The sequence below is a fragment of the Muntiacus reevesi genome, chromosome 2, assembly GCF_963930625.1.
Source record: "Muntiacus reevesi chromosome 2, mMunRee1.1, whole genome shotgun sequence".
NCBI lineage: Eukaryota > Metazoa > Chordata > Mammalia > Artiodactyla > Cervidae > Muntiacus > Muntiacus reevesi.
Genome location: NC_089250.1, coordinates 61,316,149 through 61,329,415, shown reverse-complemented (window position 1 = coordinate 61,329,415; position 13,267 = coordinate 61,316,149). Strand labels below are relative to the sequence as shown.

Sequence of the window (13,267 nt, the reverse complement as noted above, 5' to 3'; positions counted from 1 at the left end):
TAAAACAAAGTAAAACACCCAACAAGCAAATGGAACTCTCATACATTACTGGTAAAAATGCAAAATGGTACAGTGTAGCCACTTCAAAAAATACTTTGGGCGTTTCTTAAGAAGTTAAACATGAAATTACCTAGAACCCAGTGATCCCACTCCTAACTATTTACCCAAGAGAAATGAAGATATATGCGCAAAAGACATAAATGTTTAGAGCTTCATTCATGTATCAAAACAGGAAACAACCCAAATGTCCATTAACTGGTAGACAGACTGATTTAAAAAATTACAGTACATCCATACAGTGGAAGGCTACTCAGCAATAAAAGGGAACTACAGATATATACAACACAGATGATTTTCAAAACAATTATAGTAAGTGAAAGATATCAGATACAAAGGCTACATATGGTACAGTTTCATTCATATGACATGGAAAAGGCAAAAAACTAGAAAGAAAGATAGAAACCACTAGAGAGGCAAAAACTAGTATGGTACTTAGCAGGGGCTGCTAAATGAACAGAAAGGAGCATGAGGTAACTACTGGGGATGATGGAAATAAAGTATATTTTGGTTGGTGTGATGATTACAATTGCATATATTTGTCAAAACTCACAGAACTATACCCTTAAAAAAGAATAAAGTTTACTATATGTAAATTATACCTAAAAAACAAGACTAAAAGAGAAAGAAAAACTAAACTACTCCATTTACACATCTGAGGGAAAAAGGAATAGTTAAGTATCACAATATTTATGCTCAGTTTGGTTCAGTATTTGCTTAAGAAATTTTAGCTAAACCACCTAACAACTGCTGGGTTAAACCTCTCTGAGGAGGTTTTACAGGATACCCTGTTTTCAGAGAAACCATTCTCTCTCTTTAATTATTAGTTTAGTTATTTTGACAGTGCTCACTCCAGTAGTCACTACTACTTGACTTTCATTCACTACCACCTACTTCCTTCCAATGCTCTCCCCGTTCCAAAACTTCAAAAAAGGTAACCTACAGTTCTCACCTACAGATATATCTGAGAAATGAGCACACTAAAATTCCTTATTCGGAATTTCAAAGGCAAATCACTCGGTAGCAAATCACTCTGCCTTTTTCACAAGAAAAAAATATTTAAAATTTCACTATGTGTCAAAACCAACCAGTCATATATATATATATATATATATATATATATATATATATATATATATATACACACATATACATCAAATTTCTGTAAGTTGAATTACATCTTAAATCACTGAGAAGTTATCTCAAAGTAACTTCTGAGTCCAGTATACTGGCCACATACCCTCAGACTAAAGACAAAAAAACTATAAACAAAGAGGTGGCAAGAATACACAGAAAAACTGTACAAAAAAGATCTTCACAATCCAGATAACCACGATGGTGTGATCACTCACCTAGAGCCAGACATTCTGGAATTCGAAGTCAAGTGGGCCTTAGGAAGCCGCACTACGAATAAAGCTAGTGGAGGTGATGGAATAGCAGTTGAGCTATTTCAAATCCTGAAAGATGACGCTGTGAAAGTGCTGCACTCAGTATGCCAGCAAATTTGGAAAACTCAGCAGTGGCCACAGGACTGGAAAAGGTCAGTTTTCATTCCAATCCCAAAGAAAGGCAATCCCAAAGAATGCTCAAATTACCACACAATTGCACTCATCTCACACGCTAGTAAAGTAATGCTCAAAATTCTCCAAGCCAGGCTTCAGCAATACGTGAACTGTGAACTTCCAGATGTTCAAGCTGGTTTTAGAAAAGGTAGAGGAACCAGATATCAAATTGCCAACATCCTCTGGAGTATAGAAAAAACAAGAGAGTTCCAGAAAAACATCTATTTCTGCTTTATTGACTATGCCAAAGCCTTTGACTGTGTGGATCATAATAAACTGAAAAATTCTGAAAGAGATGGGAATACCAGACTACCTGACCTGCCTCTTGAGAAACCTGTATGCAGGTCAGGAAGCAACAGTTAGAACTGGACATGGAACAACAGACTGGTTCCAAATAGGAAAAGGAATACGTCAAGGCTGTATATTGTCACCCTGCTTATTTAACTTATATGCAGAATACATCATGAGAAACACTGGGCTGGAGGAAGCACAAACTGGAATCAAGATTGCCAGGAGAAATATCAATAACCTCAGATATGCAGATGACACCACCCTTATGGCAGAAAGTGAAGAAGAACTAAAGAGCCTCTTGATGAAAGTCAAAGAGGAGAGTGGAAAAAGTTGGCTTAAAGCTCAACATTCAGAAAACTAAGATCATGGCATCCGGTCCCATCACTTCATGGCAAATAGATGGGGAAATAGTGGAACAGTGGCTGACTTTATTTTTCTGGGTTCCAAAATCACTGCAGATGGTGACTGCAGCCATGAAATTAAAAGACATTTACCCCTCAGAAGGAAAGTTATGACCAACCTAGATAGCATATTAAAAAACAGAGACATTACTTTGTCAACAAAGGTCTGTCTAGTCAAGGCTATGGTTTTTCCAGGGGTCATGTATGGATGTGAGAGTTGGACTATAAAGATAGCTGATGGAGAAGGAAATGGCAACCCACTCCAGTATTCTTGCCTGGAAAAGTCCATGAACAGAGGAGCCTGGCGGGCTGCAGTCCATGGGGTTACATGACTGAGCATGTGTGCACGAGGGTGGAGGGAGATGGGTTGGTAGCAATAAAGTGGCAGAACTTAAAAAAAAAAGAAAGAAAGAAAGCTGAGCACCGAAGAATTGATGCTTTTGAACTGTGGTATTGAAGAAGACTCGAGAGTCCCTTGAACTGCAAGGAGATCCAACCAGTCCATCCTAAAGGAGATCAGTCCTGGGTGTTCATCGGAAGGATTGATGTTGAAAATAAAACTCCAATATTTTGGCCACCTGCTGCGAAGAGCTGACTCATTTGAAAAGACCCTGATGCTGGGAAAGATTGAGGGCAGGAGGAGAAGGGGACAGAGGATGAGATGGTTGGATGGCATCACCGACTCAATGGAGATGGGTTTGGGTGAAAATGGACAGGGAGGCCTGGTGTGCTGCGGTTCATGGGGTCACAAAGAGTCGGACACGACTGAGCGACTGAACTGAACTGAAACTGATTTCATAGTAATGTGGGTTAGCAATTTTGGAGCTATTTTCAGTATATTCTAGGTTTGGACAAATAAATATATTATGCATTATGTGAGTTGGGTTTACAATCCCTAGGTAAGAGAAGGGGCTTAAAAATACAGGAAAAAATAAGATAAAGTCTAAATAAACTGTGGTATTGGAGGTGTTAGTCTGAACACACAATTCTGAAACCAAGTTCCCTTATCAAGTTTATGATCAATCTCTCTATCCAAAACTTTATTCCCTCTCTTGTATACTCTGACCTCAAGCCTGTGCTAACTGAACACTAATCAACAAGAGTCAGGTGACTAAAACTGCTATTGCTGATAACATCATTAAGCAACTAAAATTGCTATTATGGACATGATCATTAACGTACAAACTCAGGTTGCTTCTCCAGCGCAAGATGAGTGGTCACAGAGCCACAGACCACTATGGCTGGAGAATCGTAAACCAGAGACATCCTGACTTCCCAAAACTACAAATAAGAAATGTTACAGTAACGTCACAGGACAATTAGTCCCAGCCTCCTTTCTTCCTATAAAACATAACCCTAACTCAAAGACCAGGTGGGTTTGAAATCCTTACTTTACTGCAAACTCCCATTGTCAAGAGTTTCGCTTTCAGTACTGTGGGCACAGGAGCCCTTTGCTCAGTTTCAGTTTTTATTATATTTAGATAAAAACAGAAATAAACTTAGATATATGTATGTGTATATACACATAGATTTCTAAGCTCTGCCCAGTGAAAGGATCTGAAAGCAATGACAACCCATAGCAATGAGCATACATAGCAACTAGATCTTGATTTCTAAATAATTTTCTCCACTAACAGAAATTAGGAGAGAAACATCTTAGAGAAATAGCTGATTCCAAAGTTCAGGTAGGAAGATAAGCCTGGAACATCTTTTTTGTGCCAAAAAGGAAGTGGTTCAAGAATGTGAGGAACTTGTCAAAAGCTAGCTTGAAGGGGTTCCCACTGCCAAATCTGGGACAATGTGAAAATCACAAAAAATAATGACAGTAACAGATTATGATCTACCGCATAAAATGAGAATCCATATTAATACATACAAATAAAGGTAAGAAAATGCTCTCCACCAGAATATCAACCAATAAGCAAAGAATAAAACTGATAAGCTGAAAAGAATAAAACCGACAAGCAAAAAATAAAAACTGATAGCACAGTTCTGTAAAACGAAAGCACAACCATCACAGTAATAACTGACTCAGGCAAACATCATCAACAGATGCTACAACTACTGGATAGAAGTTTGATGAAAACAAGGTATTTACACGGACTCAGTATCTCCCATGGTGTTACTAATTAAAAAGGAAAACATTAAACTCTATAGTGGAAAAACCTGACAGACATCATCTTAAATAAGTGATCAAAGTGAACATCATCAGTACTGAACAAATGGATATCAAATGCTTCCTGATATGATGCAATGAGAAGGATATAACATTACTCTGCAATATTCCCATCAAAATGCATAATCAGAATCTATTCATACGGAAGGCAAATTCAAATTGAGAAACAATCTATAAAATAAATGGCCTATACCATTCAAGAAAGACAAGATCATGAAAGATAAGGCTGAAGGGTTCTTTCAAACTGGAGATCAAACAAATATTTTATGCAGATCCTGGATTGGATCCTAGATTAGAAAATTTTTTCCCTATTAAAAAAACACTGAAACAAATGGCAAAATTTGAGTAAACTCAGTATATTAGATAATAATATTATAACCAATCTGTACTTCCTGATTTTGGAAAGAACACTGTTGTGCTTACATAAGAGAATGTCTTAGTTTACTGAAAATATACATTATCATATTTAGGGTAAAGAAGCATCATATTTGTAACTTACTCTAGCTTCAAAAATTAATATGCATATATAAAAAGAATATAGGATGGAGAAGGAAATGGCAACCCACTCCAGTATTATTGCCTGGAAAAGTCCATGGACAGAGGAGCCTGGCGGGCTGCAGTCCATGGGGTTACATGACCGAGCATGTGTGCATGAGGGTGGAGGGAGATGGGTTGGTAGCAATAAAGTGGTAGAACTAAGGAAAAAAAAGAAAAAAAGGGACCTCCCTGGTAGTCCGGTGGTTAAGAACCCACCTTCCAGTACAAGGGATGCTGGTTCAATGCCTGGTAAGGGAACTAAGATCCCGCACGCCTGGGGCCACCAAGCCCCCAAGGCACAACTGCTGAGCCCATGGGTCACAACTACAGAGAAGCCCTTAAGGAGGAGCTTATGAAAACTTGAGCTCCTAAGCTCCTAGCGGCTCCAGGCAGCTAGTGAATGAATGCCAGAGGAGCTAAGACAATCACCTCTTCTTCCCCACCTCTCAGAACCTGCCTCTTCTAAGTCACTGCTACTTTTAATTTAGGCCATTAAGACTTGCTTTCTGCCAGTCTCTGCCTTGTAAGGTTGTTGTGACTTCTCAAGAGAGAAACACAATGAATCATAATCACTTTCTCAATATTAAGGACAAAGAAATACTGCCACATTTTTGGTGGAAAAAAATATCACTAGTGTTTTAACTTCATGGGGGATGGCAGAGGGAGAGGATGGTGGTAAAGAGACAGTAAACCAGCTAAAAACTATATGAAATAGAGGAAATGGTGATTTTGATTCGTGAAGCTCTAGGGATATAAGGTAACAATGAATAAATCTGTGCTATTTGAATGTCTGTTCTCATGTGGCTTCAAAAATTAAAAGCAGGCAGGACCTCTGCATTGAGATGGCTAAGTTAACAAAGGAATAAGGGAAACATCTGTATGAGAGAAAAAGGTCAAAGCAGTGTGTCAAGGGAACTCTGCTATGCCTGGTATTAACATTTCACTTGAGTTGCTGGAGAGGTCAGATTACATGTTTGTCGCCATCAGCTAATTTAATTGAAAGGTCTAGCCAACTCCAAAGCTATCAATTCAGACAGAAGGATACCTAGCTCTGAGTACCTCTGAGTTTTACTTTGATTTCTGCATTTAATTACAGGAATACAAAATAGAGGGGCAGAACCATATTTTAAAGAGCCACATTCCAAAGTAAAGGTTCACTGCATAGTCTATATACTATATTTGATGAGCCATATTTGACAGCTCCTCACAGGGCCATGCAAAATTAGCATGGACATTTCTTGGGCTTTTGATGTTCACTGCCATCATGTGCTTCACTGCTAAAATCGGGAAACATATGGGATGAATTGGTGAAGGCTGCTGAGAGTTTCTGTTGCCTTTTTGTTTTCTGTTTTTAATTCATGGCTAAGGCCAATTCAGAATACCTCTAAACAAGACCAAGATCTAATACAGCACTCTTTAAACCATATCCATTCCCAGGATATTTTTAAATAAGAAAAGATGTTAGGGAAAGAAAGGTGTTGAAGAAAAATGATGGGAAATGAAGTATCTTCAGGGAACACTGGGATCCTTGGGAACATATGTCTAAAAACCTATAGTTTAGCTAGTGAAAAGAAGAAGCCACATGGTAGAGAGTGAAAAATGTGGGTTTTGGACTCAGATCTCAGTGAATTCAGTATCAGGACTGAACCAAGTGTGAATAGTGTGTCTGCTACTGGTTAACTGTGTGACCTAGGGGAATTATCTAACTTCTCTGAGACTTATTTTCTCATCTGTAAAACAGAGATACTAACTCCCTCTCAAGGATGTTTTAAGAATTACATGAGATAACATACGTGAAAGGGGCTTGGTTCCCAGGTGGCGCAGTGGTAAAGAGTGGCCTGCCAATGCAGGTGACATAGGTGGCTTGGGTTTGATCCTGTGTTGGGAAAATCACTTGGAGTAGGAAATGGCAACCCGCTCTAGTATTCTTGCCATAGAAAATTCCATGGACAGAGGAGTCTGGTGGGCTACAGTCCACAGGTTCAAAAAGAGTCGGACACAACTTAGTACAACATACATGAAGAGTGCCCAGAAGAAAATCTAGCAAAGACTTTTTTTTTTTAAAGAATTCAACTGGACTTAAAGTCAGATTCAGGTGACATACCTGCTATAGACTCATTTTACAAGTTTAATTTATGATACCCCAACTGCTATAATTTCAGATAGCCTCAAGGCCTTGGAGAGGCCTGAGACAAAAACCAGAGACAGAGGCAAGTTACTTAACCAGCCATAATAAAACCCAGAGACAGACTCTGTCACATGTAAATATACTAGCTCATATTGCACATGGGGCCAGTCAATACAGCACCAGAAAGGCTCCTCACCTCTTTTGTAATTTTACTAAAGCAGAAACAATCACTAGGGGAGAGATTCTCCCTCAGCCTTTAAACTTCCAGGGATTTTAAGTAAATCTTTACAATTGAATGATCACTTTCTATGAAGTTCAAAACAGTACTCTAAAAGTAAGAATTGAGGCTAAAACCAGCAGGTAAGAAATCTTACTTCCCCATCTTTCCTCCTGTTTTCCTTACCCTGGATGAAGTATGAACTCGGGGAATTAACTCATCTTTATCCAAGTGCTACATGCATCCACTGTACTCTTATTTAAACCACTTTTCCGGTCTAAAAGTTTTCAGCAGCTACCTTAATGTTAAGAAGTCAGGCTCTGTAGTCACAAAAGATTTAGATTTTAAACTGTTCATCTAATAGCTCAATGTATTTCCAGGTGGCACTAGTGGTAAAGAACCCACCTGCCAATGCAAGTAGATGTAAGGGACGTGGGTTCGATCTCTGGGTAAGGAAGACCCCCTTTAGGAGGAAATGGCAACCCACTCCAGTATTCGTGCCTAGAGAATCCCATGGACAGAGGAGCTTGGTAGGCTAGTTCATAGGGCTGCACAGAGTCCTATGCATAGGACAGCTGCATAGGCTGCTGTCCGACTATTCAGTCGGACATGACTGAATAGACTTAGCATGCACAGATGAGATCTGAGTCAATTTCCTGGTTTATAAAAGAGGATATATAACTAAAAATAAAGGATTAAAAGGCAAAAGGTGGCTCAAAATAAACATTCAATATCAGTCATCATAATTATTAGGCAAGAGTTAACCTCATCTATAGATCAACTAAACAAACAACTGAGTCTCAGAGGTGGAATAACTTCCCAGTAGAATGGAATCTCAAACCCAAAGTCTGCCTCCAAATTCTGCTTTTTCCATTATGCCAAACAACCTAACCCATGTATGAAAATGGAAGTTTCTCAGTTGTGTCCAACTCTTTGGGACCATATGGCCTATACAGTTCAAGGAATTCTCCAGGCCCAAATTCCAGAGTGGGTAGCCTTCTCTAGGGCATCTTCCCAACCCAGGGATTGAACCCAGGTCTCCCACACTGCACGCAGATTCTTTACCAGCTGAGCCACAAGGGAAGCCCCAGAATACTGGAGTGGGTAGCCTATCCCTTCTCCAGCGGATCTTCCCGACCCAGGAATCGAACCGGGGTCTCCAGCATTGCAGGCGAATTCTTTACCAACTGAGCTCTCAGGGAAGCCCTATCTCATGTCTATCCCTGTCGTTTTAAATAAGCTACTAACTGCAATTTAACTAGTCTTTATTGTGTGGTCACAGGTTATAGGTGTTTTTAATTTTATTCCATTTTTTCTTTTTCATATCCTAATAGTTTGGGAGGAAAACTGACTGAACACACAGCAGGTGATGACCAGGTGAAAAGATGAGACCCAGTTTCTCCTTGTCAGTATCCTTACCTATAGTAGCCTCTCTCCTCTCCAAGTGCATTTGCTGCTTTTAAATCTGCTACGATCTGAGCTCGAATAAGTACCCTAGGACTAGTTAGAGTACCTCTAAGCCTGAAGAACAAAGGAAATACAAACTTTCCAAACCAGAAGGAGCAAGTCATGCATGTAGGGAGAATTACCTTCAGAAGAATAACAAGGGACACAGCTAGACAGAGACAACACTCATAGGAAGGGAGCAGGATAATTGAATTCCATATCCTCAGATGGGAAGAAAGCCAGCTGATGCAGTCTAAGTCCACCAGCTTCCCAGGGTGGGAAAGGATGGCGCATGGACCTACAGGAGCCGACAGAAGGGACCTAATTCTACCGGAGAAGTCTTCCATCTCTTCTTCCATCCTAATGGCTAAGTGCCAGATAAGGAAAGATTTACTGAATGTGACAGTTATCACCCTTTTGAAGAGTAATGCTTATCCACCATAAAATATTTATGGGTGAGTTTTTCACTAATTGAGTATGGTCATTTATCATCCCACTTGTAACTGTTCAGAAATCTTTTAATTCAAGAATTTACATATCTTTCTCCACATTTATGGATTTTGCGCTTACCTAATAGGCAAATTAAGTCACAATAACACACATACTATCACACCCTCAAGAAACTTAACACTTAGGAATTTGCACTCATATCTTAAGATATCTTAAGAAGACAGAATGAGTGCCACCAGAGAGGAAAGAGCTTGGCTGTGAAAAGTTCTAAGACAGGTTTCTTTGCCATCCAGCCCCTGGCAGGCATAACTTCAGCCAGAACTCACTGTTATCTATTAACAAGGCTTCCCACAGGTCCAGATCTGGAGAACCACTCACCAAGCCCTCAACAGCCCCCAGTTTCCACTCTATACCCTCAGCCAATAAGGTTCATGCCTCATCTTCCTGGAAAGTCCCTCTCCTTCCAAATGTCACCTCCTTACCTGAACCTTACTTGGACCCTCAAAGAACAATTACAATGTGTCTACTCTGCATTCCCAAAAGCCTTTAAGAACTTAAAGCACTTTATCATTATCCATGTATTTGTGCAGCACCTCTACTAGATTAGGACTTCCCTGGTGGCTCAGATAGTAAAGAATCCACCTGCAATGTGGGAGACCTGGGTTCAATCCCTGGGTTGGGAAGATCCCCTGGAGAAGGGAAAGGCTACCCACTTCAGTATTCTGGCCTGGAGAGTTCCATGGACTATACAGTCCATGGGGTCACAAAGAGTTGAACACAACTGAGCGACTTTCAAGTCACTTCACTTCTACTAGATTGTGAGATTCCAAGTCATCTGTATCCTTAGCCACTAACAGCACTCAAGATAGTATGTCATGCCCAGTGTAAGTATTCTACATATATTAATATTACATTCTACTAATATGTACACCACAATAAGTCATCACAGTAAAACTGAAAACGAGATGACAGGAACTCTCTTCTCAATTTTACAAGTGAGGAAAATTAAGTGCACAGAAAGGTTAAGTAGTGCTGAAAGTCTCAAAGCTAGTAAGGACTGGACCCCAGGATTTCAATCTAGGCATAACTTCAGAACTGAATTTCAATAGACATCATGGGTTGAGGCGAAGGTCGGACTACAAGATCAATGGTCTCCACCACAGGGAGCACAGTTATTATTCACACACTGGGGTATGGAAAGCCAAATACTGGCACTTCTACTTATATTTCAGTTCATCCTTTTGTAAAATGTCTATTTTTGCACATGTTATAAAATGTACATAAGAGACAGTACAGTCAACACTGTAATTGTAACTTAAACATTCATATAATGTGTGTGCATACTCAACCATATTTACTGATATAAAGAACATTAAAACCATTTGAGGCCACTATTCTAGACCATTTCCCCCAGGGACTCAGTTCCCCCATTCTCTCTGCCTAGCACTTCAGTTAAAAAACATTAGCCAATCAAGACTATAGGTGAACTTCAGAGGTAAGAGTTTGCTCTTATTTATATTTGGAAGCCCTACATCAGCATAAGGACCGGGTGCTTAGCAGATGGTCAATGTTGAACCTAACTGCATCACGAGAACCTCACTTTAAAAAATTCTCTTCAGGAAAAAAAAAAAAGTCTCTCGACATTTTAATGCAACTTATAAATACTTCCAGATTTAAAAAAAAAACATAATAAGCACATTGCCTAAAAATGTTATATAGAATTCTCCTAGGAACACTATAAACAAACAAAAAACAAACCTTAGTTACATAATAGAACTAAAATATTGTACTTTAGGACTTATTTTAAACAGAAAACTGAATAAAAGAGATCTGGGCATTAAAAAAAAAATCTAAGTTTATATTAAAGGTCCTTTCACTATACAGAGATAGTGTAACTTTGCCAGACCTAAAGGTCACCTCTGTTGGTCTCTCCCAAGTTAAACTCCAAGAGGAATGGATTAAACTTTCCAAAGCAGCAACTGCAGACTTGACTATGAAGAGGCATTAACTGGGTCCACCTACCTACTCTGCATTTCTTCAATCCAACATTTAATGGGAATCAAACAAAGAAGAAAGGCTGTGTAAAGTCCCCCTTTTATGAGAGGAAGAACCTAGCCTTTGAGGCTAAATCCACAAGGTTCCTCCTGTCCTCAGCTTCATCCTCTGCACAATGGGCATACACAAATACTTAACTCTTATCTATGTTACTAGGATTAAATGAGAGAAAACATGCAAAATGGATTTATCTGTTTCCTCATTGAACCTGTCTCTCTCCCTTCCCCCAACTAAAACTCAAAGCTTGAGTTTGGTTTATCTAGTTTGTTGCTATATTCCCAGGGCCAAAATGGTATCTTTTATTTAATAAATGCTAAATGAATAGAATGCAAAATGCCTGCTGCTCAAAAAATGTTGGCTATTATGGCTATTACTGCTAACAAGAAACAATGAAAATTTTATTGTTAAGAGACCCACACCTCCTCGAAAGATCTCACATTTCTAGGAGGTAAAGTAGATAAATGCTGAAAAGGAGAAATGGAGCTAAGAAAAAGAACTGGATCATAAAGCAGGACTAACCTAAAATAAAATTAAAATCTCAAATAAATACACCAATCAGAGCTGAATTTCGAGCTTTCCCGAGTGAGGTTCACCCTGGATGAGGTTTAACAGCGATTACAATAATGACAGTTTTCACGCCTGTGTGTGCCAGAGCCCATGTCAAGCCTCCTATGTGGCCTCACAAAACCCTGAACCGGGGTGGGGAAGGGCTGGAGATGTTCTTCTCGCCTTCATTTTGCAGAAGGGGTAACTGAGGTTCAAAGAGACCCAAGGTCACCGCCTGTAAGCGGAGAAGCCGCAATGTGAACCCCAGCAGTCGGACCCCCGAGCCTGCACTCAACAGGCCCCTCAGAGAACCAATCCTCGCCTCTTCCACCATCCGCCACACAACCCTCGAAATTGGATGTGTGTAATATTTCTCCAGGGTCGGACTTAGTGGCCCCGGCGCCAGGAGAACAAAACAATCCTTGTCCGCCGGCAAGTTAGATGGACGCCGGCCCGGCCGGGGCTCCGAGGCCGCGGTGCCCAGAGACTCGCGCACACCACGAGCTCCGAGCTCTCGAGCGGCGCAGGAGGCGCCTGGGCAGCCCTGGGAGCTCGGGAAGGCCCGGCCCGCCGGGTGACCTTGGATCTGCCGCCGTTCTTGGGGCCTCAGTTTACCAGCCTGGCCTCGCGCCGGGGGCCTCCCGGGAGCTCGCGCCTGTGGAGCCGCAGGCCTTCACACGCCCCCCTTAGCCGCCCGCTTTCCCGCCCCGCTTACGCTGGAAGGCGGCCGCTCCAGGGACGCCCACCATCGCCCAGCGCCGCTGCCGCGCACCTCGCCTCCACTCGCGACCCGGGTCCCCCGCAGGCACCGCTGAGGGACCTGTAGCCGCCAAGCTTGCCGACCCCAGAGTCGGGGCTGCCTCCGTCTCCGCCGCCGTTAGGCCGCGCGCCGCCCCGCCCCCCAGTTGGCCCCGCCCCGCCCGCCGGGCACGCCCCCGCAGCGCGTTCTCGCCCGCCAGACCAACGCACGCGGAAGCCTGGCCCCTAGACCGACTCCCACTAAACCCCGCCTCCTGACCTGCTCCGCCCCTTCCGCGCGAACTATTACCCTATCCCGGCTCACCCTGCTGCTCAGTCCCGCCCCCCCTGCGTCACTCGCGCCCATCACGTGCAAGGTCCACTCTTCAGGCTTAGAGATTCCAGCTGTGGCCAAGGCAACTGCCAGAACCCAGAGGCGGAGCCTTAGGGGGCGGAGCTTGGGGGGAGGGCGCAGTGCCTCACCTGAGTTCTCCAGGTTAAGGTCCTTTCGCCTTTGCGCATGTCTTTAGGCAACTCACTTCTTCCGACAGTATTCCAATATTTAAAATGTCATGATCATAATGTTAATAACTGTTACCTGTTACCGAGCTATTTTTATACACTCCATCCCGTTAATCCTTACAATGAGCAAGAGAAGTATTA

At 41.6% G+C, this 13,267-nt stretch overlaps 1 protein-coding gene across 2 annotated transcripts in view; it reads right to left on the bottom strand.

Moving 5' to 3' along the window:
- CBFA2T2 (CBFA2/RUNX1 partner transcriptional co-repressor 2) overlaps nt 1-12,737 on the bottom strand; it is a 141,246-nt gene extending 128,509 nt beyond the window's left edge. Inside the window, exon 1 of one of the 2 annotated variants that reach the window (XM_065921837.1) lies at nt 12,582-12,737. In XM_065921837.1, the coding sequence (XP_065777909.1) occupies nt 12,582-12,615 (34 nt within the window). In that variant the 5' untranslated portion in view covers nt 12,616-12,737. The remainder of the gene's footprint in view (nt 1-12,581) is intronic. The other variant, XM_065921838.1, reaches the window with a different exon arrangement.
- Between the last annotated feature and the right edge of the window lie 530 nt (nt 12,738-13,267).